At 40.7% G+C, this 26,779-nt stretch overlaps 3 protein-coding genes across 3 annotated transcripts in view; 2 read left to right on the top strand and 1 right to left on the bottom strand.

Moving 5' to 3' along the window:
• LOC121371884 (plant intracellular Ras-group-related LRR protein 8-like) overlaps positions 1-14,762 on the top strand; it is a 35,091-nt gene extending 20,329 nt beyond the window's left edge. Inside the window, exons 8-13 of the mRNA XM_041498107.1 lie at positions 87-198; positions 1,761-1,815; positions 5,337-5,497; positions 6,164-6,285; positions 6,706-6,861; positions 14,225-14,762. Coding sequence (XP_041354041.1) covers positions 87-198; positions 1,761-1,815; positions 5,337-5,497; positions 6,164-6,285; positions 6,706-6,861; positions 14,225-14,382 — 764 coding nt within the window. The 3' untranslated portion in view covers positions 14,383-14,762. The remainder of the gene's footprint in view (positions 1-86; positions 199-1,760; positions 1,816-5,336; positions 5,498-6,163; positions 6,286-6,705; positions 6,862-14,224) is intronic.
• A 1,348-nt stretch (positions 14,763-16,110) lies between these two features.
• Positions 16,111-16,983, bottom strand: LOC121370218 (otolith matrix protein OMM-64-like). Its single transcript, XM_041495339.1, has one exon. The coding sequence runs from the start codon at positions 16,981-16,983 to the stop codon at positions 16,111-16,113; it is 873 nt and encodes a 290-aa protein (XP_041351273.1).
• Positions 16,984-22,581: 5,598 nt separating this feature from the next.
• Positions 22,582-26,233, top strand: LOC121372568 (tRNA (adenine(58)-N(1))-methyltransferase catalytic subunit TRMT61A-like). The gene is made up of 3 exons (XM_041498968.1): positions 22,582-23,011; positions 24,824-25,090; positions 25,717-26,233. Exons 1-3 carry the CDS (start codon positions 22,582-22,584, stop codon positions 26,103-26,105), a joined length of 1,086 nt encoding a protein of 361 aa, XP_041354902.1. The 3' UTR covers positions 26,106-26,233.
• Positions 26,234-26,779: the final 546 nt, after the last annotated feature.

The raw sequence follows: 26,779 nt of genomic DNA, 5'->3' as shown, positions 1-26,779 counted from the left end.
TCTCTTTAAAAACTATTTTTAGGTTTTATGTTCAGTATAAGACTTGTAAACAACCCTGTAATAATCTTACACCACTGTCCTTTCAGATTCACTGTGGACGCTGCCAAGTTTGAAGTGTCTCAACGTGGAGGAAAATGAGCTCACAAATCTGTCAGACAAGATTGCACATCTATCTACATTAGAAGAATTGTTTTTAGGGTGCGTTTAGTATCATTTGTATTCCAGTTTTGTTTCAGTAGCAATACTTTCCCGGCATACTCGTGTCACAGCTGATACCTTCATTTATTAATGTAGACTCTGCCTCCATTATACAGTTGTTAATGTGCATTCATATGTATGGTTTTCTTTTTACTATCTTATACATTGTATGTACATTGTACTGTACCCATGGCTCACCTTGTGTATTATCAAATTGGCTAAACCAAAATAAGTTATAGTAGGAGTCCTGTACTCCCATATCTACCTAGCTGGTTTCAATACATATTCTACTGATTAATGTTCTGTATAGAGTCCTGTATTCCTATATGTACCTGGCTGTTTGGAATACATATTCTACTGATTAATGTTCTCTATAGAAAGAAAGAAATGTTTTATTTAGCGACGCACTCAACACATTTTATTTACGGTTATATGGCATCAGACATATGGTTAAGGACCACACAGATTTTGAGAGGAAACCCCGCTGTTGCCACATAGGCTACTCTTTTACGACAGTCAGCTAGGGATCTTTTATTTGCGCTTCCCACAGGCAGGATAGCACAAACCATGGCCTTTGTTGAACCAGTTATGGATCACTGGTCGGTGCAAGTGGTTTACACCTACCCATTGAGCCTTGCGGAGCACTCACTCAGGGTTTGGAGTCGGTATCTGGATTAAAAAACCCTTGCCTCGACTGGGATCCGAACCCAGTACCTACCAGCCTGTAGAGCGATGGCTAACCACGAAGCCACCGAGGCCGGTCGTTCTCTATAGAGTCCTGTATTCCATATGTACCTGGCTGGTTGGAATACATATTCTACTGACTAATGTTCTGTAGTCCTGTATTCCATATATACTGGCTGGTTGGAATACATATTCTACTGATTAATGTTCTGTAGTCCTGTATTCCATATGTACCTGGCTGGTTGGAATACCTATTCTACTGATTAATTTTCTGTATAGAGTCCTGTATTCCCATATGTACCTGGCTGGTTGGAATACATATTCAATTGATTAATGTTCTGTATAGAGTCCTGTGTTCCCATATGTACCTGGCTGGTTGGAATACATATTCTACTGATTAATGTTCTCTATAGAATCCTGTGTTCCCATATGTACCTGGCTGGTTGGAATACATATTCTACTGATTAATGTTCTCTATAGAGTCCTGTATTCCATATGTACCTGGCTGGTTGGAATACATATTCTACTGATTAATGTTCTGTATAGAGTCCTGTATTCCATATGTACCTGGCTGGTTGGAATACATATTCTACTGATAATGTTCTGTATTGTATATGTATATTGTATCACACCTGTGTGTGTGTGTGTCTGTGTGTCTGTGTGTGTGTGTGTGTGTGTGTGTGTGTGTGTGTGTGTATGTGTGTGTGTGTGTCTGTGTGTGTGTGTGTGGACTGTTTGAATTTAGTTTCTTCTCATTATGTTTCCAGATACAACCAGCTAACCAGCCTTCCACAGTCTGTTGGATGTTTGTCTGTGTGTGTGTGTGTGTGTGTGTGTGTGGACTGTTTGAATTCAGTTTCTTCTCATTATGTTTCCAGATACAACCAGCTAACCAGCCTTCCACAGTCTGTTGGATGTTTGCTCAACCTCAGGGTAAGACGGTGTTTACTATGTACCTGCTGGTTTCAAAATGAGTTCATGCTTTAAAAAGATGTTTGTGTTTCCGGGGACCTGATCCCACCTAGAAAAAGAGTGCCGATCCTAAAATGAAAAAAAGTTCTGTGTATGTTTTTTTCTTGCTATGTAGGATGAAAAAAATACATACATAACATTTTATTTGCAGCTGTCATGGTGAATGGCCCAGTAATAAGATTTAAGTTTAAAATGCTGACCTACCCTAGCTAATTGTTTGCAGCTGTCATGGTGAATGGCCCAGTAGTAAGATTTAAGTTTAAAGTGCTGACCTACCCTAGCTAATTGTTTGCAGCACATGGTGACCTACCCTAGCTAATTGTTTGCAGCACATGGTGAATGGCCCAGTACTAAGATTTAAGTTTAAAATGTTGACCTACCCTAGCTAATTGTTTGCAGCTGTCATGGTGAATGGCCCAGTAGTAAGATTTAAGTTTAAAGTGCTGACCTACCCTAGCTAATTGTTTGCAGCACATGGTGACCTACCCTAGCTAATTGTTTTCAGCACATGGTGAATGGCCCAGTACTAAGATTTAAGTTTAAAATGCTGACCTACCCTAGCTAATTGTTTGCAGCACATGGTGACCTACCCTAGCTAATTGTTTGCAGCACATGGTGAATGGCCCAGTACTAAGATTTAAGTTTAAAATGCTGACCTACCCTAGCTAATTGTTTGCAGCTGTCATGGTGAATGGCCCAGTAGTAAGATTTAAGTTTAAAGTGCTGACCTACCCTAGCTAATTGTTTGCAGCACATGGTGACCTACCCTAGCTAATTGTTTTCAGCACATGGTGAATGGCCCAGTACTAAGATTTAAGTTTAAAATGCTGACCTACCCTAGCTAATTGTTTGCAGCACATGGTGAATGGCCCAGTAGTAAGATATAAAATGCTGACCTACCCTAGCTAATTGTTTGCAGCTGTCATGGTGAATGGCCCAGTAGTAAGATTTAAGTTTAAAATGCTGACCTACCCTAGGTAATTGTTTGCAGCACATGGTGAATGGCCCAGTAGTAAGATTTAAAATGCTGACCAACCCTAGCTAATTGTTTGCAGCTGTCATGGTGAATGGCCCAGTAGTAAGATTTAAGTTTAAAATGCTGACCTACCCTAGCTAATTGTTTGCAGCACATGGTGAATGGCCCAGTAGTAAGATTTAAATTTAAAATGCTGACCTACCCTAGCTAATTGTTTGCAGCTGTCATGGTGAATGGCCCAGTAGTAAGATTTAAATTTAAAATGCTGACCTACCCTAGCTAATTGTTTGCAGCACATGGTGAATGGCCCAGTAGTAAGATTTAAATTTAAAATGCTGACCTACCCTAGCTAATTGTTTCCAGCTGTCATGGTGAATGGCCCAGTAGTAAGATTTAAGTTTAAAATGCTGACCTACCCTAGCTAATTGTTTGCAGCACATGGTGAATGGCCCAGTAGTAAGATATAAAATGCTGACCTACCCTAGCTAATTGTTTGCAGCTGTCATGGTGAATGGCCCAGTAGTAAGATTTTAGTTTAAAATGCTGACCTACCCTAGCTAATTGTTTGCAGCACATGGTGAATGGCCCAGTAGTAAGATTTAAAATGTTGACCTACCCTAGCTAATTGTTTGCAGCTGTCATGGTGAATGGCCCAGTAGTAAGATTTAAGTTTAAAATGCTGACCTACCCTAGCTAATTGTTTGCAGCTGTCATGGTGAATGGCCCAGTAGTAAGATTTAAGTTCAAAATGCTGACCTACCCTAGCTAATTGTTTGCAGCACATTGTGAATGGCCCACTAGTAAGATTTAAGTTTAAAATGCTGACCTACCCTAGCTAATTGTTTGCAGCACATGGTGAATGGCCCAGTAGTAAGATTTAAAATGCTGACCTACCCTAGCTAATTGTTTACAGCTGTCATGGTGAATGGCCCAGTAGTAAGATTTAAGTTTAAAATGCTGACCTACCCTATCTAATTGTTTGCAGCACATGGTGAATGCCCCAGTAGTAAGATTTAAGTTTAAAATGCTGACCTACCCTAGCTAATTGTTTCAGCTGTCATGGTGAATGGCCCAGTAGTAAGGTTTAAGTTTAAAATGCTGACCTAACCTAGCTAATTGTTTGCAGCACATGGTGAATGGCCCAGTAGTAAGATTTAAGTTTAAAATGCTGACCTACCCTAGCTAATTGTTTGCAGCACATGGTGAATGGCCTAGTAGTAAGATTTAAAATGCTGACCTACCCTAGCTAATTGTTTGCAGCTGTCATGGTGAATGGCCCAGTAGTAAGATTTAAGTTTAAAATGCTGACCTACCCTAGCTAATTGTTTGCAGCACATTGTGAATGGCCCAGTAGTAAGATTTAAGTTTAAAATGCTGACCTACCCTAGCTAATTGTTTGCAGCTGTCATGGTGAATGGCCCAGTAGTAAGATTTGAGTTTAAAATGCTGACCTACCCCAGCTAATTGTTTGCAGCACATGGTGAATGACCCAGTAGTAAGATTTAAAATGCTGACCTACCCTAGCTAATTGTTTGCAGCTGTCATGGTGAATGGCCCCAGTAGTAAGATTTAAGTTTAAAATGCTGACCTACCCTAGCTAATTGTTTGCAGCTGTCATGGTGAATGGCCCAGTAGTAAGATTTAAGTTTAAAATGCTGACCTACCCTAGCTAATTGTTTGCAGCTGTCATGGTGAATGGCCCAGTAGTAAGATTTAAGTTTAAAATGCTGACCTACCCTAGCTAATTGTTTGCAGCACATGGCGAATGGCCCAGTAGTAAGATTTAAAATGCTGACCTACCCTAGCTAATTGTTTGCAGCTGTCATGGTGAATGGCCCAGTAGTAAGATTTAAATTTAAAATGCTGACCTACCCTAGCTAATTGTTTGCAGCACATGGTGAATGGCCCAGTAGTAAGATTTAAATTTTAAATGCTGACCTACCCTAGCTAATTGTTTGCAGCTGTCATGGTGAATGGCCCAGTAGTAAGATTTAAATTTAAAATGCTGACCTACCCTAGCTAATTGTTTGCGGCTGTCATGGTGAATGGCCCAGTAGTAAGATTTAAGTTTAAAATGCTGACCTACCCTAGCTAATTGTTTGCAGCACATGCTGACCTACCCTAGCTAATTGTTTGCAGCACATGCTGACCTACCCTAGCTAATTGTTTGCAGCACATTCCCAGAAACACAATTTGTTTTTAGGCCTCAGTAGTTACAGACATTTTTAAAATGTCCTGACACTTTCTGATGTATCTGAACATTTACATATTTTCAACTCTGCAGAAAGTTCCTAGTTTACGATGTTTGATGTTTGCGTGTCCTGTACGTCACACCTAAAGGAACAATGTTTATCTCACCTGTGCTACAAGATGTGCAGGTGAGAGACAGGTATCTTTTTAAACAATGGCTGTGTCAGTGTTTCACAATCTCTTTATAGTTGTTATTCATCTCCACGAACAGGAATAATATTTTACAAATATAATCATGTAGTCATTTGTTTTATAGATCTTATCTGTAAGGGACAACCCACTGAACAGACTGCCGGACAGTATTGGAGGCTTACTGAGCTTACAGGTGTTCAACTTGGCGTTTTGCCAACTGGAGAGTTTGCCAGGGTCGATTGGTGGGTGTGTTTCCCTGGTCAGCTTGGACGTTGGTCACAATAGGTATAATTAAGACCACTGAGCTGTTGAAATGATATATCCTACTATTTAAACACCAAGGCCTGTTTTTTACCATCATGCCGTTTTTGATAATTGAAATCAGATATTAATTAAATTTTATTGTTTATATTATCCATTTCCACCCTGAAGTGTTTCTGGTCATCCTGGTGGTTTTAATATTAAAACATGCAGTTTTCTTATTTCTAAAACAATGCATGTACCTCAGAAAAGTAATGGTTATTGAGATGAGTTTTAGTCTACTTTTTAAGGGTATTTCCGCATTTCAATTTCCCAGACTCTTGTTTCACTCTATTGTAACTTTGTACAAATATGTTACAGATTTGTAGATTAACTAAACTTAGGGTCCATTTTTATGGGTTGAAGCTAGGGTCTGTGAGAGTGTCGTTAAATAAAACATTTCTTTCTTTCTTTCTTTCTAGGGTCTGTGACTTCAAGTAAGAAGTCATATAGCCACATTTACAAAGATGATTTCTGGGCTTTTATTTTAGATATTTAAAAAGCAGATTATGTAAGATATTTAAAAAGCAGATTATGTAAGATATTTAAAAAGCAGATGAAATATAATGTGTACTTGGCTAAAAATGGCATATATTGTAAATTATTAAACATACGCAACTCTATATGAAATGTTTTGATTGCATGTTGTAGATTAACAAAGCTCCCATTTGAGATGGCGGAGTTACAGCAGCTGGACGAGCTGTACCTGACCGACAACAACATCGTGTGTCTCCCGGCAACCATGGAGAACATGAAGTTACACATGCTCGAAGGTAACGCCGCCTCTCAATCCTCTTTGTTATCAACTGTATACTTTTACTAAAGTCTTTTGTCTTAAAACCATCCACTTTAAAACAACAAATTTAAAAGAAGATGAAACTTGATGTTTTGTCTAGATATAACTACAGACTTCATCGGGAGTATGAGGGAAGCAGTAAAACCACAGGTATAAAATGGTGTAATGAGTGTGCTTGTCTAAAACTGGAGTTATTCACCGGTCAGTAAAGTCAATATTCATCGTACTAGACTTGTCATGTCTGAGTTATTCACCAGTCAATAAAATCAGTACTCACTCTACTAGTCTTGTCATATCTTTTTTGGTTCCAGTTCTACTTATTTTTTATATTACATTTGTTCATAAATTTTATGTATTACTTTTGTTTACTGATTTTGTGTGAAAGTTCTGTTTGCAGTTTCAGGGACTCCTATTTTCCGATCAGAATTCACGGACTTGCCTTATACCTCGATTAGCAATACTGAGTCGTTTCCATCACTGCTTGAGTTAGCAGCCAGGTCGCTGTCTGTTCACAGAGTGTCAAAAACTCACCTCCTGCCTCCCTCACTACAAAGTAGGTGATGAGATGGTCTTTAGATCATCTGCAGTGAAAGTTCCTCTTTCAAACGTACAGCTGCCGGGGCTCGAAATAGGAAGTAAAATATGGCAGCAGGCCAATAGAAATATGGCCAGCTATGAAAAACATATGGCCGGGAAATAAGACAGCATAATTTCTGGTTTGGGAAGGTGTGTGAAAAATTAGGACCTCTGATGTATTATAGAGCATTATGGAATTAAAATATGACAGAATCTTGAGCTAGATAGCAGATGAGGTAATCGTACATAAATCTGTCTGGAAAAATGACCGCAGACTTTTTGTGGCTTTAGCTGGTGAATTTCTATTTCACCGGCTATTTCTGAAAAATGGACTGCTTTTTGCAGGCCACTATTTTGAACACTTGAGTTATAATAGGGAGCGCCAGCAAGTGCTTATAACAAGGTGAAATCACCTATTACAGACCTATAGAGACACTTATACAGACTGAATTTTGTATAGTCTTATTCAACTTACCGTACTAGCACAACAACAATGCTATATGACCCTGAGTTATAACCTCCACTGCAGAATTATCTCCCCTTGCCGGATGTATAACCTACACCCGCGCATGGGTAGACCGTATATCCTCGTTTTTTGATTCTGCAGTCCTTCATTGCAGTCGTGTTCGAGTTCTGTAGTAAAAATTTTGTCAAATTGTTAAATTGTTTATTAATTTGTAATTTTGTTTTACTCTGTCATACAAGGTCTTTTGGGTAATTTACACAGGGGGTTAATGTCTGACACGGCTTCCTCGGGCTCCAACTGGTTGGTTGTGTGTGCCGAGGGGGGTTGTCTTAAACGACTGCCCTAGTTTGATCAGCATTTGTTATGTCGGGCATGTGATTCTTGTGGTTTGAATGCCAGTGTCAATATCTGTGTAAATTGGTCCCCCTCCACGTAGTGGAAGGCTAAGAAGCTGTCAAAAGGGACGCCGAGCGAAAGAGGATGATTAGACTTGAACGGGACGGGCGGAACACAGTGACAACCTCCGGGGTCGTGCACCATACCGATTTGCAAGTCGGTGTCCAGTTCAAAGAGCTCGCGGACAAGTGGTAGGCGCAAGGGCGCGTCCTCGTCTGTTCACCATCTTCATGGTGATACCAGTAAACCCGAAGCGCCGCTTGGTGAGGAGGAGGCACTGTTGCTCCCTGTTTCGACTGAAACAGGGAAGGTTTCTTCCAGGTCGGGCTCCGTTCCATCTGGGGATTTGCTTTTACCTTCGTCGGTGGAGGCGGCGCCGGTTACGGTTGTAACGGGGGCGTCAGTCGCAGGGAGTGCAGTCGTGGCAGGAACGACTGTGTCTCTCAGTTCCAACTCCCATCTTGCTGATGGGGGCAGGGTTATCGGTCCTTCTGTGGAGGGGTCGATTAGCTCTAGAATGAAGTTCGCTTCGTGGCACCATTTGTCTCACCAGATTTCTGGTGCAGGGTTGGTCGTGGCGTCCGAGGGCGCCGTTTCGGCCAACGCGTCTTTCGGCGCTACTTCGGTGGTCGAGCCACTTGGTCCTTCTGTGGAGGGGTCGAATAGCTCTAGAATGAAGTTCGCTTCGTGGCGCCATTTGTCTCACCAGATTTCTGGTGCAGGGTTGGTCGTGGCGTCCGAGGGCGCCGTTTCGGCCAACGCGTCTTTTGGCGCTACTTCGGTGATCGAGCCACTTGGCTAAATCGCGAAGTCTCACAACGTTGTCTCGGTCACGGAGCCGGGTGGCGTTGTTTCGGGTGTGACGCCGGTGGGCGTCCCTTCTGTTGCCTGTACAGCGTCATCAACTTTTAGATCGTTCGCATGTGGCTACGTCAACTGGGTTGGCTTATCCACACGTGGTATGTTGGGTTCAGAATTGTGCGCAGGATTCGTACATGTACGAATTTCCTGACTGTCTGGTTCAACCGACACCACCAGTCCCGTTGTCTGCTTCGGCAGTGATCAGGGAAACTGCAGCTTTCTTGGGTGCGCCTGTGTCTGCACCGATGGTCAATCCGGACCTGTCAGATCGGGGTAGAGGTTCCAGGCGTTATCCCTCGACTGCGTGGGTGGAACCTTTCGTTCAGGGTCCGATGGTTTCGGGGTGGACTATGTTTCTCTTTTTGAGAATTTCATGGCCTGGCTAGGGGAATCGCCTCCACCAGTCCCTCCACTTGTCCCTCCACCGCCGGGGTTGGACCAGTTTGCAGATTCGGCCGGTCCGCATCGTCCTGCCCATTCAGTTTCGTTTCCGTTACGGTTAGCGCATGGCCCGTCGTTTGAAAACATTTCTTCTTCGGAAGAGGATTTTCCCTCTGAATCAGTGTGTGGTTTGGGGGAAGGGTTGGCACTAGGTTCGGTGCTTGACGAGATTCCCAATTTGGCCGATGGTATGCCAGACGGCGATTATGATTACCAGGCGGTTCTTGGTTTTGTACGGGAACAGGTCCGACTGGTGTGCGCGGATGCAATTCCGTTGGAGGAGGCTGTTCAGTCTTACAAGGGTGTTTCATTAGGAAACCGGCCTTTAGCGACGGACGCTTTGCGGCAGGATTTCGGCTTGCCGTTAGTGCACGAGGTGCATGAATCTCTAGCGGAGATTGATGCTTTGATTGCGGGTAGTGATCGTATTTTGGGGGCAGTGGTGGAAGAGTTTCCGGCAGCGTTAGCTACCGGGGAAACTGTTGTCTGCGATGAAGCTTTTGTCCACGTCTTCGTATAAGACATTGGGAGCTTCCTTCCTTTCACAGGGTGAAGGCAGACTGCCACCCATCTCCTAATGTCAGTGTGCCACTCACGGATTTAGAGACTTTGGAGAGGTTATCTAAACTTCTTTTTCAAGTCAATAACCATTTAGGTACGTTCCTATTTGGATTAGATAAAGCAGTCACGGGTCTTCCGCCGATGGCTAAGGGTTGTTTGTTGGCGGCTTCTAAAGCCTCTCATCACGTCGCTCAGCTTGCTGGGTGTGTTTTTGCCAACAGTCTACTTCTGCGTCGGGATCACTACCTGGCGGGACTGAGAGCGACGGGTGTGGTTAAAACCGACTTTCGTAGTCGCTCAGTAAGGGAAACCTTACTTTTTGGGACCAATTTTAACTTGGTCATGGACCAAGAAGTGGCAAAATTCGTCCCTGCTGCTCCGCCCCGAACTGCTCGTAAGCGCCAGGCGGCGTCTACTTTTAAGCCTCCACCTGTTAAGAAATCAACTTTTCTTGACAGTTATCAGATCCCTGTGGTGTCTGATTCGGGCGTGCAGTCTGGTAATGCCCGTGGTTCATCGAAACAGGGACGTTTTCGGGGGAAGCCGGCACGTTTTCGTGGTTCCGCTCGGGGCAAGGCGCCCAGGGGTGGGAAGCGCCCGGGATGAGGGTGCGTGGACAATCGACATCTTCTTACGGAGGTTCCATTAGCAGATCTTCCTGTGGGGGGCAGATTGCGCCATTTTATTCAAAGTTGGTGCGAACTGCCAGATCTGGACCCATGGGTTTTGTCGGTTGTCCGCAACGGATACAGAATTCCGTTTTCTTCACCCCCTCCACTGTGTCGACAAACGAGTACTGGTGGAGAAGATGGTTGTCGAGTTTCTCGACAAGAAAGCCATCCAGGAGGTGGATTTGGGCACTCCGGGATTTTATTCCCATCTGTTCTTCGCCCAGAAGAAGAATGGCGAGTGGCAACCAATTCTAAACCTGAAGCCGCTGAATTCTTACGTCGTTATTCCATCTATGAAGATGGAGACGGTTCAGTCTGTTCGCGCTTTGCTTCAGGTGGGGGAATGGGCAGCGTCCATCGATTTGAAGGACGCTTACCTGCATGTTCCAATCCATCGGAGATTTTTGGAAGTACTTGCGGTTCCTCCATGACGGCAGAGCTTACGAGTTTCAAGTTCTGCCGTTCGGATTGGCCACAAGCCCTCACGTCTTTACTCGGGTAGTAAAGGCAGTGGTGGGGCGTGTACATCTGTTGGGTATACGGATGCACAATTACCTGGACGATTGGTTAATTCCGGCGGCGTCACAGACGGCATGTCTCGTGGGCGTGGAGTTCGTGATCGACATGATTCTCCGATTGGGGTTTATTCCCAATTGGGTCAAGTCGGAATTAGTGCCAACGCAGGTTTTCACTTATCTCGGGGTGGTTTTCAACCTTGTGGAGGCGTCTGTTCTTCCGACGGATTCGCGACTTCACAATTTCAGGACGTTGGCGCAACGTCTTCTGGTGGAGCAAAGTGCGTCGGTGCGCACGCTCCATGTGTTGATAGGCCATCTCGAATCGCTGGCGGCGCTGAATGTGCGGTTCAGATGGTTCAAGAGACCGCTTCAATGGCATTTGTCCCGAGTGTGGGATGGTCTCAGCTGGGATTTGGTGATACCAATGGGGCCTTGGTTCATTCTTCTGATCCAAGAGTGTCTAGTGGACAAGTGTATGTCCCAGGCCGTTCCTTTACACCCACTTTCTCCAGAGTTGAACCTGTTTACCGATGCTTCCCTCGAGGGGTTCGGTGCACACCTTTTGGATCAACATCTGTCAGAGGTGTGGACTCCTTCAGAGAGGAGTCGTCACATCAACCTGTTGGAGATGGAAGCAGTGTGTCGCGCTTGTCTCCATTTCAGGACTGTTATTCGACATCGTCGAATTTTGTTGAGGTCGGACAACACGTCGGTTGTTGCGTACCTCAATCGGTGGGGAGGCACCAAATCCCTGTCATTGAGTCTTGCGGCTTTGGAGATTCTGGAATGGTGCGACGATTGGGGAGTGGTGTTAACACATTCCTTCGTCCGTGAACGTCTTGGCGGATGCTTTGAGTCGTCGTTCCCCGGTTCAGACGGAGTGGATGTTGCACCGGACGGTGACTTATCGAGTTCTTCAGTTGTGGGGGAGTCCTCAACTCGATATGTTTGCCACTCGCCTGAACAGTCAGTTGCCAGTGTTTGTATCGCCGGTACCAGACCCACTGGCACTGGAGTACGATGCTTTGAGCATGGACTGGACGGGACTGGATTTTTACGCCTTTCCCCCTCCGGTTTTGCTTGGCAAGGTTCTGGCAAAGATCAGACAGCAACCTTGTCGTGTGACGCTAGTAGCCCCGAGTTGGGCAGCTCAAGCCTGGTTTCCTCCGCTCCTGTCACTTTTAGTGCAGGAGCTGATGTGGTTGCCGTTGATACTCGATCTGCTCAGTCAGAGACTGCGTCGGACAGAGTGGCATCCGAAGCCGGAGGTTTTCCGACTTCACGCATGGCGGTTGTCGGGGTTTCCCTCCGAAACCGAGGCTTTTCTAAACGGGTTGCTGAGCTCGTCTCCTCTTCGAAGCGCCAGTCTACGGAGAGGGTCTACCAGTGTCACTGTCGCGCTTGGGTTCGTTGGGCGACTGAGAGGGACGTGGATCCCTTGTCGCCTACTGTTAATGACTTAGCTGAGTACTTTCTGGCTCTTGTCCAAGAAAGACAGCTGAAGGTTCAAACAGTGAGAAGTCACCGGTCGTCCATTTTCACTACTCTGAGGCAGTGTGGACGTCAAGATTTCTCAATGAATCTCGTGTTGCATGACTTGCTTAAGTCGTTGCAAAACACGGTTGAGAAGCCTTCCATTTTGCCTAAATGGAATATTTTTCTGGTTCTGCATGCACTCAAAGGCAAGCCCTACGAGCCTTTGAAATTCGCCAGTCTTCGTCATTTGACGTGGAAAACTTTGTTTCTGGTCTCACTAGTGGCTTGCCGTCGTATTAGTGAGATTCATGTTTTTTTTTATGATTTGGTGGATTACAATACGGACGGGTCAGTTACATTACGTACTGATCCTGTTTTCGTGGCTAAGAACCAGGTGCCAGGGGAAGAGTTTCCTCCGGCCATCATTCAGTGTTTATCTCGTACGCTTTCTGCGGATAATTCTGATAGACTTCTTTGTCCGGTGCGGACTTTGAAATTCTATTTGGAGCGTACTAGAAATCTCCGGCAAAACACTAAGAGACTGTTTATCTCTTTCACATGCCAACCAGGAGACATTACAAAGAATGCTTTGTCGAGATGGATTGCTGCAACCATCAAACTGGCATATGAGAAGGCGGGTGATCATGTTCTGCGGAATTTCTCTGTTCGACCTCATGAGATTCGGGCGATTTCTGCTTCCCTTAATTTCCATGATTCTTTGGACATTTTCAAGGTCATGAGTGCGGGATTTTGGAAAGGTCGACACACGTTTGACCGGTTTTATTTCCGTGATATGGCTGTTGGTCCGGACGGAACTCGGCGGATTCAGTCAGTCATTGCAGGGCAGCAACTCATTTCGGTGCGCAGGGCCATGAGTAGGGGGCGACCCTTATTTCGTCGGTCGCTAGCGGCAGTCTTTTTGAGAGATAGTTCTCCACCTCCTGTTTGGAGAGTGGGGGTGGATGGTTGACTATCTGGGGCAGTCAAGTGTCTTTTACCATTACTTGGTGTGCGGGTTTCCTCACCTTGTTAACTTGGTTTACTTTTAATTGGGGTTGTAGTTCTTCAAATTAAAAGTCACTTTGACATTTTATACCTCGTATGATGTGAGTTGCTTTTTCACTGTATCATTACTTGAGACGAACACTACTGGTTGAATGGGTAAGTTCTCCTTGTTTTCTTACCTCCTCCCTTTAATGTTAAATTCTCGTGCTTTAACAGTGTTATATCACGTCTGTTATAGCATTGTTGTTGTGCTAGTACGGTAAGTTGAATAAGACTTAGAAAATTTGTTTCTAATTTTCATTATTATTCATACTTACCTATTACTAGCACAACAACCGTTACCTCCCACCCGCCCCGAGGGAGGTCTTTTTTGATTCAGTCATTCCGGACTTTGAATCGATAACGAGGATATACGGTCTACCCATGCGCGGGTGTAGGTTATACATCCGGCAAGGGGAGATAATTCTGCAGTGGAGGTTATAACTCAGGGTCGTATAGCATTGTTGTTGTGCTAGTACTTGGTAAGTATGAATAATAATGAAAATTAGAAGAAAAAATTCTAAATGGAAGGGAAATTGTGTTTTAAAAAAAAAAAAAAAATGGAGATGATCGGGATCATGTTCAAATATTAAAAAAAAATACATTTAATACATTACCGTGCAAAACAAGAATGCATTGAAATTTTAATACCTGATAGTTTTAGAAATAATAAAAATGAAGTTTTTATGCAATATTTAATAGGTATTTTGGAACATTTCCTCTAGCCATTTTTATTAATATGCCAGTTGTAAATTTTAATAATGCTTTTATCTGTCTGTTATGATTATTTGACACTCTTATTGGTATTTTTCACTCATTTTGTAATTTCTGTGACTTGTGCATTTCCTTTGCTCAGGTTATCTGTCACCATAGCAACTAAAATAATCATTGTTTTTGAAATTTCAGAAATGCTTAAGGAAGAACAGCTGTGTACATGCTGTCGTTGTCCAGTGTTCCAAATCTTTCAGTCAAGAATTCGAAAGGGTTTCATTGGTAGATATTCCCAAGTAGTGCCTCTTTGGGAGGTTTTGTGTTTCCAACACATTCCCAATTCTGCAATGTAGATACTTGACAAGTAAAACATGACAGTTTGTGATCATTTCCCGACCAGTCATAGGAGTGATCTAAAGCCAAAGAAGAAGGTTTGCAGTGTGAACATTCCCAACAGAAATGTACTTCATCATTTCAGCATTTTCTTTGAATATTTTTTAAAATTTAGAAAGTATTTTTTTACATTTTGATTTCATCTTTGAGTTGAATTTTAGTGAGATTCTGAGTGTTGAAGTATATTATTAATATCAGTGAGACCGTCGACCTGTGTTTTATCAGTTACATATGTTTTTAATGAATGTGTATGGCATAGTAATTTGGCTGAATAGAAGCCTGTTCAGTCATTTAATATTCATATTCATTGTTTTTCATTTATAAAGTTCTATCTCCCTTATCTTTGCATTTTTCTCAGTGCCTTAAAACAATTGAGAGAAAAAATAAACTTATTTTGAAGGTGTGCTGGGAAGAAGAAAATAATAAAACGTTTTCTCATCAGCAGAGATTAGGCTAATGAATGAAACCGAGACCAAGCATGTCATCCATTTCTGTAGTTTTTGTTTAAACAAAATGTTTCTCATAGCCTTTTTCAAATCTATCAGTAAAGAGAAACCGAGTTATCGATACTGCAATAGTGTTATCTATAAATGGAGTATCAGTAAAGAGAAACTTAGTTATCGATAGTAAAGAGAAACCTAGTTATCGATACTGCAACAGTGTTATCTATAGATGGAGTATCGGTAAAGAGAAACCTAGTTATCGATACTGCAATAGTGTTATCTATAGATGGAGTATCAGTAAAGAGAAACCTAGTTATCGATACTGCAATAGTGTTGCCTATAGATGGAGTATCTAGGTTGTCCATGGATGGAGTATCTAGGTTGTCTATGGATGGAGTATCTAGGTTGTCCATGGATGGAGTATCAGTAAAGAGAAACCTAGTTATCGATACTGCAATAGTGATATCTATAGATGGAGGTTCAGTAAAGAGAAACCTAGTTATCGATACTGCAATAGTGTTATCTATAGATGGAGTATCAGTAAACAGAAAAATAGTTATCGATACTGCAATAGTGTTATCTATAGATGGAGTATCGGTAAACAGAAACCTAGTTATCGATACTGCAATAGTGTTATCTATAGATGGAGTATCAGTAAAGAGAAACCTAGTTATCGACACTGCAATAGTGTTGCCTATAGATGGAGTATCTAGGTTGTCCATGGATGGAGTACCTAGGTTGTCTATGGATGGAGTATCTAGGTGTCCATGGAGTATCTAGGTTGTCCATGGAGTATCTAGGTTGTCCATGGAGTATCTAGGTTGTATATGGGTGGAGTATCTAGGTTATCTATGTTTGGAATATCTAGGTTGTCCATGAATGGAGTATCTAAGTTTGTCATGAATGGAGTATCTAGGTTGTCCATGGATGGAGTATCTAGGTTGTCCATGGATGGAGTATCTAGGTTGTCCATGGATGGAGTATCTAGGTTGTCCATGAATGGAGTATCTAGGTTGGCCATGGATGGAGTATCTACATTGTCCATGAATGGAGTATCTAGATTGTCCATGGATGGAGTATCTAGATGTTTCATGTCTGGAGTATCTAGGTTGTCCATGAATGGAGTATCTAGGTTGTCCATGGATGGAGTATCTAGGTTGTCCATGGATGGAGTATCTAGGTTGTCCATGGAGTATCTAGGTTGTCCATGGAGTATCTAGGTTGTATCTGGGTGGAGTATCTAGGTTATCTATGGATTGGAATATCTAGGTTGTCCATGGATGGAGTATCTAGGTTGTCCGTGAATGGAGTATCTAGGTTGTCTGTGGATGGAGTATCTAGGTTGTCTGTGGATGGAGTATCTAGGTTGTCTATGGATGGAGTATCTAGGTTGTCTGTGGATGGAGTATCTAGGTTGTCTATGGATGGAGTATCTAGGATGTCCACGAATGGAGTATCTAGGTTGTCCATGGATGGAGTATCTAGGTTGTCCGTGAATGGAGTATCTAGGTTGTCTGTGGATGGAGTATCTAGGTTGTCTGTGGATGGAGTATCTAGGTTGTCTATGGATGGAGTATCTAGGATGTCCACGAATGGAGTATCTAGGTTGTCCATGGATGGAATATCTACATTGTCCATGGATGGAGTATCTAGATTGTCCATGGATGGAGTATCTAGATGTTTCATTTCTGGAGTATCTAGGTTGTCCATGAATGGAGTATCTAGGCTGTCCATGGATGGAGTATCTAGGTTGTCCATGGATGGAGTATCTAGGCTGTCCATGGATGGAGTATCTAGATGTTTCATGTCTGGAGTATCTAGGTTGTCCATGAATGGAGTATCTAGGTGTTTCATGTCTGGAGTATCTAGGTTGTCCATGAATGGAGTATCTAGGTTGTCTATGAATGGAGTATCTAGGTTGTCCATGGATGGAGTATCTAGGTTGTCCATGGATGGAGTATCTAGGTTGTCCATGGATGGAGTATCTAGGCTGTCCATGGATGGAGTATCTAGGTTGTCCATGGATGGAGTATCTAGGTGTTTCATGTCTAGAGTATCTAGGTTGTCCATGGATGGAATATCTAGGTTGTCCATGGATGGAGAATCTAGGTTGTCCATGGAGTATATAGGTTGTCCATGGAGTATCTAGGTTGTCTATGGGTGGAGTATCTAGGTTATCTATGCTTTGGAGTATCTAGGTTGTCCATGGATGGAGTATCTATATTGTCCATGAATGGAGTATCTAAGTTTGTCATGAATGGAGTATCTAGATTGTCCATGGATGGATTATCTAGGTGTTTCATGTCTGGAGTATCTAGGTTGTCCATGGATGGAGTATCTAGGTTGTCCATGGATGGAATATCTAGGTTGTCCATGAATGGAGTATCTAGGTTGTCCATGGATGGAATATCTAGGTTGTCCATGGATGGAGTATCTAGATGTGTCATGTTTGGAGTATCTACGTTGTCCATGGATGGAGTATCTATGTTGTCCATGGATGGAATATCTAGGTTGTCCATGGATGGAATATCTAGGTTGGATGGAGTATCTAGATGTGTCATGTTTGGAGTATCTAGGTTGTCCATGGATGGGGTATCTAGGTTGTCCATGGTTGGAGTATCTAGGTTGTCCATGGTTGGAGTATCTAGGTTGTCCATGGATGGAGTATCTAGGTTGTCCATGGATGGAGTATTTAGGTTGTCCATGGATGGAGTTTCTGACAGTGCTAGTTAAAATAGTTATAGTATTATGGGATTTTTTAATATATTGTTTTACTGATTTATAGTAGACGTGTGCTTACAAGAGATGGTTGACTATCAAAGGTTTCTATTGCTGTACTTTTCTAAAGTTGTTGGTGCTGTCCAGCTCATGTCATGTGGCTGTAAACTGGCTGTTGACAGGTTCAGGGTGTGGTTTTCGTGACGGGCATATCATGTACCTCACTGGTACTCTTGTTAAAATCTAACTGCCTTTATACTAAGGCAGGTTTCTCGTCATATGTGTCATGCAGTCAACTTTTTTGACATTGAATTTATACTAGATGTGATATTGGGAAATTTGTATTTTTACTTAATGTGATATTGGTAAACATGTTGTATTCGATACATTCCTGACAAGTGTTTATTGTTGTGACTGAATGTCTCCTGTTTTCAGTGATATCGTCACACACTAGTCATTATCATTACATTAATCTTTTACCTGGCTGTTGTTTGGATGTATATTTTATCTTGTGCCTGTTTTATGCTGATGTGTTAAATTATATACTCTGTCAAAAAAGAAATGCATAGGTGAAATATTCATTGAATTGTCTCTTTAATACAAAGTGGCATAATTTCGTTATTTATGATCGTATCAAAGTCAAATTTGACATGAGTATGTGACAATGTCCTTGCTATGGACTGATGGCAGTGGAGGCGTTTTTGTCACCAAACAGCATTGCACGAGGGCATTGAAATCAGTACCTTGTGTGGCCACCAGCAGCAGCAGCAATCACTGCGTGACATCTCCTTGGCATAGACTGAATGAGTCTCCGAGTCCGGGCACGTGGAATCCTAGCTCATTCTTCCTGCAGTGCATGTGACAGTTGTGGAAGCGTCTGAGGCTCCAGATCACGCTGGCATACACGTCTGTCCAGTTCGTCCCATATATGTTCAATAGGGTTGAGATCTGGCGATCTTGATGGCCATGGCAGCACATTAATGTTCTCATTCTGTAGGAAATCCATTGTTACACGTGCCGTATGCGGCCTGGCATTGTCCTGGTGAAAGAGTTCTCTCTGTCAATCCAAAATGAAAGCATGTGAAGGCGAAGAATGTCATCCTGGTAGCGTACAGCTGTCAGGTTGCCTTGTACGAACACAAGTTCACTTCTGCCAGTGTATGAGATGGCTCCCCACATCATGACACTCCCTCCACCGAATCTATCAACTTGGGCAACGCAGTTGTTGGCAAAACGTTCATTGCGGCATCTGTAAACACGCCGTCCATCACGTCACTGTAGAAGGAAACGCGACTCGTCGCTGAACCATACTCGCCGCCAGTTTCAAAAGTTCCACCCCTGTACATTCGTGCACCAGCGAACACATAAATGTTGATGTTGACATCGCAGGACGGGGCCACCATACGGTCTCCTAGCCCGTAAACCAGTTTCTCGAAGTCGGTTCCGAATGGTTTGTGCAGACACCCTTCTCAAACCAGGTATGCGTCCAGCAGTGTTTATTGCTGTGGCAGTTCGGTGACGCAATTGCAGAACCCAGATGTAGCGATCTTGTGCTGCAGTTGTTATGCGACGTCTTCCACTTCTGGGCCGGTCTTCAGCTGATTGAAACTGCTGATACCTGTCCCAGAGACGTGAAATGGTGCTCTGATGGATGTTCTTGTAGCGTGCGACTGCTGACTGCGATTCACGTAACTGGAGGCGGCCTATTGCAATGTTTCGATTCGGCAGACTTAGTCTTGGCATCTTGTAACTCGTCTATGTCGAAATGGAAATGAGGCATCATTGCGAGCATTGCAGTTTTAAATACCCATCACTACGCCAATTTTTCCCCAAGTTTCATGTGCATTTGCCAAAATCAGACCATTTCACACCGATTTCCTGCAATTGTCGCACAACATGCGTTAAATTTGTTTTAGGGTGCATTTGGGCATGCTGTCCCATTTCAGGAACATTAACAAACATGGTCATTCAGCAACATTGTACAAAAAAAAGATATTTTGTAAAATGAAACACTTTTCTTCTTTCCCTATCACCTATGTGTTTCTTTTTTGACAGAGTATAATATAAATATATAGATCATACATGTATTATTGTTTTAATTATGGAAGTTTGTAAACAGGGCCGAAAATTAACATTCCACATTTTAACTGTAGATTCACATTTTGAGTGTTTTAAGAATTGATCAACAGAAGGTGCTGTCTTACTGACAACTGGTTTGTTTTCTGTGTTTGTTTTACTATAGTAATTTTAAGTTCATTTTTAAATTACTCTTAAAGCGGCAATCTCCACTATATTTATAACATTTTCTAACTGAGAAAGATGATCCTGTTCAATCTTTAAGCACCTTTTTTAACACCATTCTTTAATTATCCTAGCTGCCATCTCCAATATGTCTGTGTAATATAAAATAAATTGTTACGATAGTGAGTATATTTTGTTTAAATTGGGGAATTGTAGAGAAGGCCACCATGGAAGAATAGTCTGTACTAATGATTTTCTGTTGATAGTGAAAACAACATTATTAATAACTCTAAATTTGTCTTAGATGTACAATGTTTATGTGTCCAATAGGTGTACAATGTTACTGTGTGTGTCCAATAGGTGTACAATGTTTCTTTATGTGTCCAATGTTTCTTACTGTGTCCAATAGGTGTACAATGTTTCTTACTGTGTCCAATAGGTGTACAATGTTTGTGTCCAGTAGGTGTACAATGTTTCTTACTGTGTTCAATAGGTGTACAATGTTTCTTACTGTGTCCAATAGGTGTACAATGTTTCTTTATGTGTCCAATAGGTGTACAATGTTTCTTTATGTGTCCAATAGGTGTACAATGTTACTTTGTGTGTCCAATAGGTGTACAATGTTTCTGTATGTGTCCAATAGGTGTACAATGTTTCTTTGTGTGTTCAATAGGTGTACAATGTTTCTTTATGTGTCCAATAGGTGTGCAATGTTTCTTACTGTGTCCAATAGGTGTACAATATTTCTTTATGTGTCCAGTAGGTGTACAATGTTTCTTACTGTGTCCAATAGGTGTACAATGTTTCTTTATCTGTTCAATAGGTGTACAATGTTTCTTTGTGTCCAATAGGTGTACAATGTTTCTTACTGTGTCCAATAGGTGTACAATGTTTCTTTATTTGTTCAATAATTGTACAATGTTTCTGTATGTGTCCAATAGGTGTACAATGTTTCTTTATGTGTCCAATAGGTGTACAATGTTTCTTTATGTGTCCAATAGGTGTACAATGTTTCTTTATGTGTCCAATAGGTGTACAAAAATGTGTTCAATAGGTGTACAGTGTTTCTTACTGTGTCCAATAGGTGTACAATATTTCATGTATTGTGTTGAGAAACAAGATTGCAGCTTAAAGATTTACCCTCACATCTCTTAAGTTCATAAAAAGAAATTGCCGTCAAGTGATCACCCGTTGGAGAAACTGTAGGAGCACCATATTAGGTTCTCTTTAATTAAAAAATGGCTATTCAAAATACATGTTTTCAATAAATCACCACCACGCCACCCAATCTCCCTGGCCGTGCCACTGTAATAACTAAAAACGAGACAAAATTATTATGTGTTGAAATATAACTATGAATGATTAAAGGCACCTTTTTGATCAAAATAATACAAATGCATCACATTTTCTTGCTTAGAATATCAGTATGTGTATTCAATGAATGTCTGGTCTTCCTAATATGTGTAGTAGTGGGCTTGCCTCCCAATAGTTTTATATGAATTACTATAACCTTAGAGTTGGAATCAAATTGGAGCTACACCGTAATGGATATGTGCAGATATTGGCATCTTGAGTAAGAAAATATAATAACACATTGTTTTGTGTATGTCTTGTGTTGTTTTCTCTAGTCACTGTATTAATGTCACTTGCAGTATTTGTCATTTTATTGTGCAATAATTGACTAAATGTTTTTTATGTATGTTTTAAGATTACTTTGTGGTCCTATTTATAACAGTATTTTGTTACACATGTTTTACTGTATGTGGTTAAGGGAACATGTTGTTTTAGCAACTAATTCCTGCTGAGTGAGGAATTATTGTCAAACTTGAATAAAGTACATTATGTATTATGTAATGTGTATGTGGTGTTTTCATTAAATGTGTGTTACAGTAACAAACATGGGGGGGGGGGAGTTAGCACTGAGAGATGTTTAAGAGTTGCATCTCATTTTTATACATAAAGCCAAATAAGTAAAAATAGGACGCAGAATTTTGTATTTTAATGTTATTTTATTGCTCTTTGCAAGATTTTAGGAATTAAAAATAATTAAATAATATGTTATAGCCTACCTACCTACCTACCTACCTAGCATATTTTGTTTTTGGGGGTTTTAGATAATATGTTACAAAGTGGTTTTTCAAGAGTTTCAAAGCAATATCTCTTTATTTTTCATATTTACCATAAATATTCGTAATTGCCAGGTGTGTAGGATTATTTTGTGGAGGTCACACACACACGCACACACACACACACACACACACACACACACATTTCTGCTCAAAACACATTGTCATTTTTAAAATATATTTTCTGGGGGAGCATGAACTGAATCCCTATAAACTTCACTTGCCAGTCTAGACACACACCCATAATTTTATGAACATGTGCCCGCTCAAGCACATTTTTACTTTTTTAAATATATTTTCTAAAGGAGCATGGCCTAAAGCTCCTAAGAAACTTAACTTGAAACAGTCTAGACCTCTCCTGCATAATTTCTAGAACATACGCCTGTGATAGGGTGATTTTATTCTGATATATAGGCCTATTTACATTTACTGATTTAGTAGCCTACAAGAGAAAAAAAATTAATAGAGAATCCTAAATTGTTTGTCAAATTATATCATTATGCTATACCTTGTATAACTAATGAGGTTGTTTGTTTTGTGTTTGTTTTTTAAAATTATTATTATTTTTATTATTATTACCTTTTTTTCTCCTGGATGAAACTTTTGGTTAAAATCGTGTTAGATACAAAACATGCTTGGGTTCGAAATGGCCATGCTTTGCAACATTGAGAGTTACGTCCCTTGTAAAAGAAACTTGTACAGCGGCTTGATTGCAAGCCAATATTTTATGTTTATGATGAGTTTTGCGAAATATAATGACAAAATCGAAGAAGGGAATATTGTTATTGTATATCTAAATCACGACAATATGCATTCTTTGAAAGTGACACGTGGTCAAACTCATCAGACACGGTTTGGTGCTTTGAAGCATTCCGATTTGATTGGGGTTCGGTTTGGGAGCAAAATTGTTTGCAACAAAGGATGGTTATACATTTTGTTCCCGACACCAGAACTTTGGACTTTGGCTGTTCCTCACAGAACTCAGATCCTGTACAGCACGGACATCAGCATGATTCTAATGCAGCTGGATTTAAAACCTGGTGCTGTTGTTATCGAAGCAGGTAGTCTCAACACGTGCTTCAATTTAACAGGATGTTGAACATGTTCAGAGAGGGTCCATGAATATTGAAGATAATCCTAACCCCTGCCCCACCCCCGAATCCAATAATAAAAATAAATGATGAATTGTGTACTACAAAATGAAGTAGCCAAAATACGTAATTCAACCATTTTTACATGAAAATAAAACTTATTAAAAGTTGACATGCCAAAATAGAAGATTAATTTCTTTTATCTACTCCACCCTTTTGAATGTTATAAATTTATTTGCACTGGAAAAAGTATATTTTATGTTAACCAAATAATACATTTGTATTAATTAGTGTAAATTTACAGATGCCATGTTTTCCTAGTTTTATTTATATTTGTGATTAATAACTTAAAATTAATTGTGAATTGAGAATATCAAAATTATAATGTCTAGCCACTGGGCCTAAGAGTGATTTCCACAAAAATCCTTGGTTAAAAATAAAAAGCAACCTAAAATGTCCAAGTCTTGTTTCCTGGCAGAATACATGGTGGTTTTCAACCTGCATCTACTTTGGGCTGTTGTTAAACCATTCATTCATCCATCCATCCATCCATCCATCTTGTCTGGGAAAATGCATATAAAAGATCCCTTGCTATGAATGGAAAAATGTAGCAGGTTTCCTCTAAGTCTGTATGTCAGAATTACAAAATGTTGGGACATACAGACTACAGTAGTTGATGATGAATAAATAAATGTGTTCTAGTGGTGTCGTCAAATAATTTGCATTCCATGGTACCCAAAAGATTAAGTTTTCTCATCTGGGGTTGACTGCAAAAAAATGGGTACACATCTTCAGCGATAGAAATAAGCAGAATTTTTAATTTGTCCACCGGATTTAAGTACATTGAGAAATCTACTTGTCCAGCAATATTTTCACTTGTTTTATTCAAGTACAAGAAACATATTTTGATTGCTCAAAATTAAACTGCTTTGAACATTTTTACTTTTCCTCTGGATAACCATTAAGGTATATTTTGCTTGTCCGAGCAGATTTTCACTTTTCAGGACAAACGGACAAGTGCTCATTTCGAACACTGATCTTGACATAAGACATTTTATCTGTTGGTAGTTATATATCAATGGGTGGGACGTAGCTCATTGTTTAAGCGCTCACTTGATGCGCGGTCAGTCTGGGATCGATCCCTGTTGGTAGGGCTATTTTTCGTTCCAGCCAGTGCACCGTGACTGGTATATCAAAGACTGTGGTATGTGCTATCCTGTTTTGGGGATAGTTCATATAAAAGATCCTTTGCTACTAATGGGAAAATGTTGTGGTGTCCTCTCTAAGACTGTCAAAATTACCAAATGTTTGACATCCAATAGCCGATGATTAATCAATGTACTCTAGTGAAGTTGCTAAACAAACCAAACTTGTTTTTCTTATCTATAAATATTTTACAACATTGAAACAATGTTGTTGGTCACCCTCTGGATATGAATTAAATTAGAACACAATTATTTGTTATAACTTTAATTGGGTTGCAGTTAGTTTTACAATATGAGTATGTACTTCATTTTAAGATATAATCTTTACATTTAAACAAAATTGAATACTCTGATATTTTAATTTGTAAATAAATGCTAGAAATTAAGAAACAGTTCTAGCTCAGTAGCATGTACTGATCAATATAACTTTTACTCTTTATGTAAATTTAAAGTAAATGTTTTCCTTCTTTTTCCGTCAATATGTAACTTAATCTTAATCATCCTAATATCGACACTAACATTATACAATTGATGACAATAAATTGAGCCAACTACAGTGTTTGTTTTTTGTTTTCAGGCACAGGAAGTGGGTCTTTGTCTCATGCTATAATCCAGTCGGTGATGCCAACTGGTCACCTGTTTACGTTTGAGTTCCACGAAGAGAGAGCGAAGAAAGCGACAGTGGAGTTCGTGGATCACGGACTTGCCGACTACGTGACGGTGGCCTGTAGAGACGTGTGTCAGCGCGGATTCCCACACAACGGCGAGGCAGATGCGGTCTTCCTGGACTTACCATCGCCATGGGAATGTATACAGAGTGCAAAACAAGCATTAAAAAAATCAGGTATATATCAGAATGGCTACAGTACTTGAAATTCAAATTGTGGAATGGGTCCATGCAGTCTCTACTGACATTTTAATTTGTAAACGATGATCTTAATTGTCTTGTAACTGTTTTAATTTGTAAAGATGATCTTAATTGTCTTGTAACTGTTTTAATTTGTAAACGATGATCTTAATTGTCTTGTAACTGTTTTAATTTGTAAACGATGATCTTAATTGTCTTGTAACTGTTTTAATTTGTAAAGATGATCTTAATTGTCTTGTAACTGTTTTAATTTGTAAAGATGATCTTAATTGTCTTGTAACTGTTTTAATTTGTAAACGATGATCTTAATTGTCTTGTAACTGTTTTAGCATGGAAAAGGATACTTATCTTGGTGACACTTTTATGATTTTAAAACATCATGATGAGAATATTCCTGTACTGCTGTACTAACAATTATAGTCTAACAACTACATATTAAAGTAAATAACAATATATATTGGCAAACTGTATTAAAGTATGTTTTACAAGCCTTCTAATAAAGAACTTTTTCTGTTACTGTTCAGTTCTACAATATGACATAATTTACTATGCAGTAGCATATTTCATCAATTTATAATCTTATTTGTTTGTTTTAATTGTAGGTGGAAGAATATGTACATTTTCTCCTTGTATCGAGCAAGTGCAGAAATCGTGTGAGAGTCTGACGTCACATGGTTTTCAGGAAGTGAACACTCTAGAGTGTCTTGTGAGGAACTTCAGTGTGAGGAATTTCTCCTTACCTACAGCCGACCTGGGACAGACGGAGTCCAGTGATCTCCAGCCAGCCGTAAAACATCTTAAAATGGAGACGTCACCAAGCGCAACACTGCAAGAAGACACAAAGAATGTATCTGCATCAAAATCACCCGACAGTCGGAAATCCAAGTCAACAACCGAAGACTGTTTTTCTTTTTCCGCGGGTGTTCCACCCATTAACATGCAAGGACACACCGGGTTCCTAACATTTGCAACATTGTACCCATCTTTGTGATGTACATGTATCAGCCACCATCGACACTGGCATTCCTAGATTCACTACTCTTCAGAAGTCCAATATATCAAAACAAAATCAACAAAATGAAACCTATACGAATGTAAATAAAGACTTCTCAATTTATAGCAAATTATTATTTTGTTTTTTGTAAACCTAAATTTATAAATATCGAAAGCAAAACATTATTTGAGTTTTTGTAAGCACCGGTGTTGAGTTCGTATAGGCACTGGTGTCGAGTTTCTATAGGTGCTAGTGTGATGTAAGATGGATCCTCTTAGTGGATAGCGATTTTTATTATTCCAGCCAGTGCCCCATAACTGGTATATCAAAGAATTGTCCTTTCCTTTGAATGGGAAAACTCGTGTAAAGGATCCATTGCTGTTGGTCAACAGTAACATGTGGCTGGAGTACGTTTCCTCATTATCTGGACGAGTGGTCCAACTGGTACAACAGTAACATGTGGCTGGAGTACGTTTCCTCATCATCTGGACGAGACTGGTATAACAGTAACATGTGGCTGCAGGACATGAGGCTGGAGCACGTTTCCTCATCATCTGGACGAGTGGTCCAACTGGTATAACGGTGACATGTGGCTGGAGTACGCTTCCTCATCATCTGGACGAGTGGTCCAACTGGTATAACGGTGACATGTGGCTGGAGTACGCTTCCTC

This window comes from Gigantopelta aegis, chromosome 4 (assembly GCF_016097555.1).
Source record: "Gigantopelta aegis isolate Gae_Host chromosome 4, Gae_host_genome, whole genome shotgun sequence".
NCBI classification, from domain to species: Eukaryota; Metazoa; Mollusca; class Gastropoda; order Neomphalida; family Peltospiridae; genus Gigantopelta; species Gigantopelta aegis.
This window is presented reverse-complemented; position numbering and strand designations above follow the sequence as displayed.

Bases quoted from the DNA above. Each gene is read 5' to 3' on its own strand.
- LOC121370218 (XM_041495339.1), bottom strand. From the start codon at position 16,983: ATGGACAACCTAGATTCTCCATCCATGGACAACCTAGATATTCCATCC.
- LOC121372568 (XM_041498968.1), top strand. From the start codon at position 22,582: ATGCTTGGGTTCGAAATGGCCATGCTTTGCAACATTGAGAGTTACGTC. The intron at 23,012-24,823 runs GTAGTCTCAACA...TTTTGTTTTCAG, and splicing joins TGCTGTTGTTATCGAAGCAG to GCACAGGAAGTGGGTCTTTG. The intron at 25,091-25,716 runs GTATATATCAGA...TTTTAATTGTAG, and splicing joins ACAAGCATTAAAAAAATCAG to GTGGAAGAATATGTACATTT.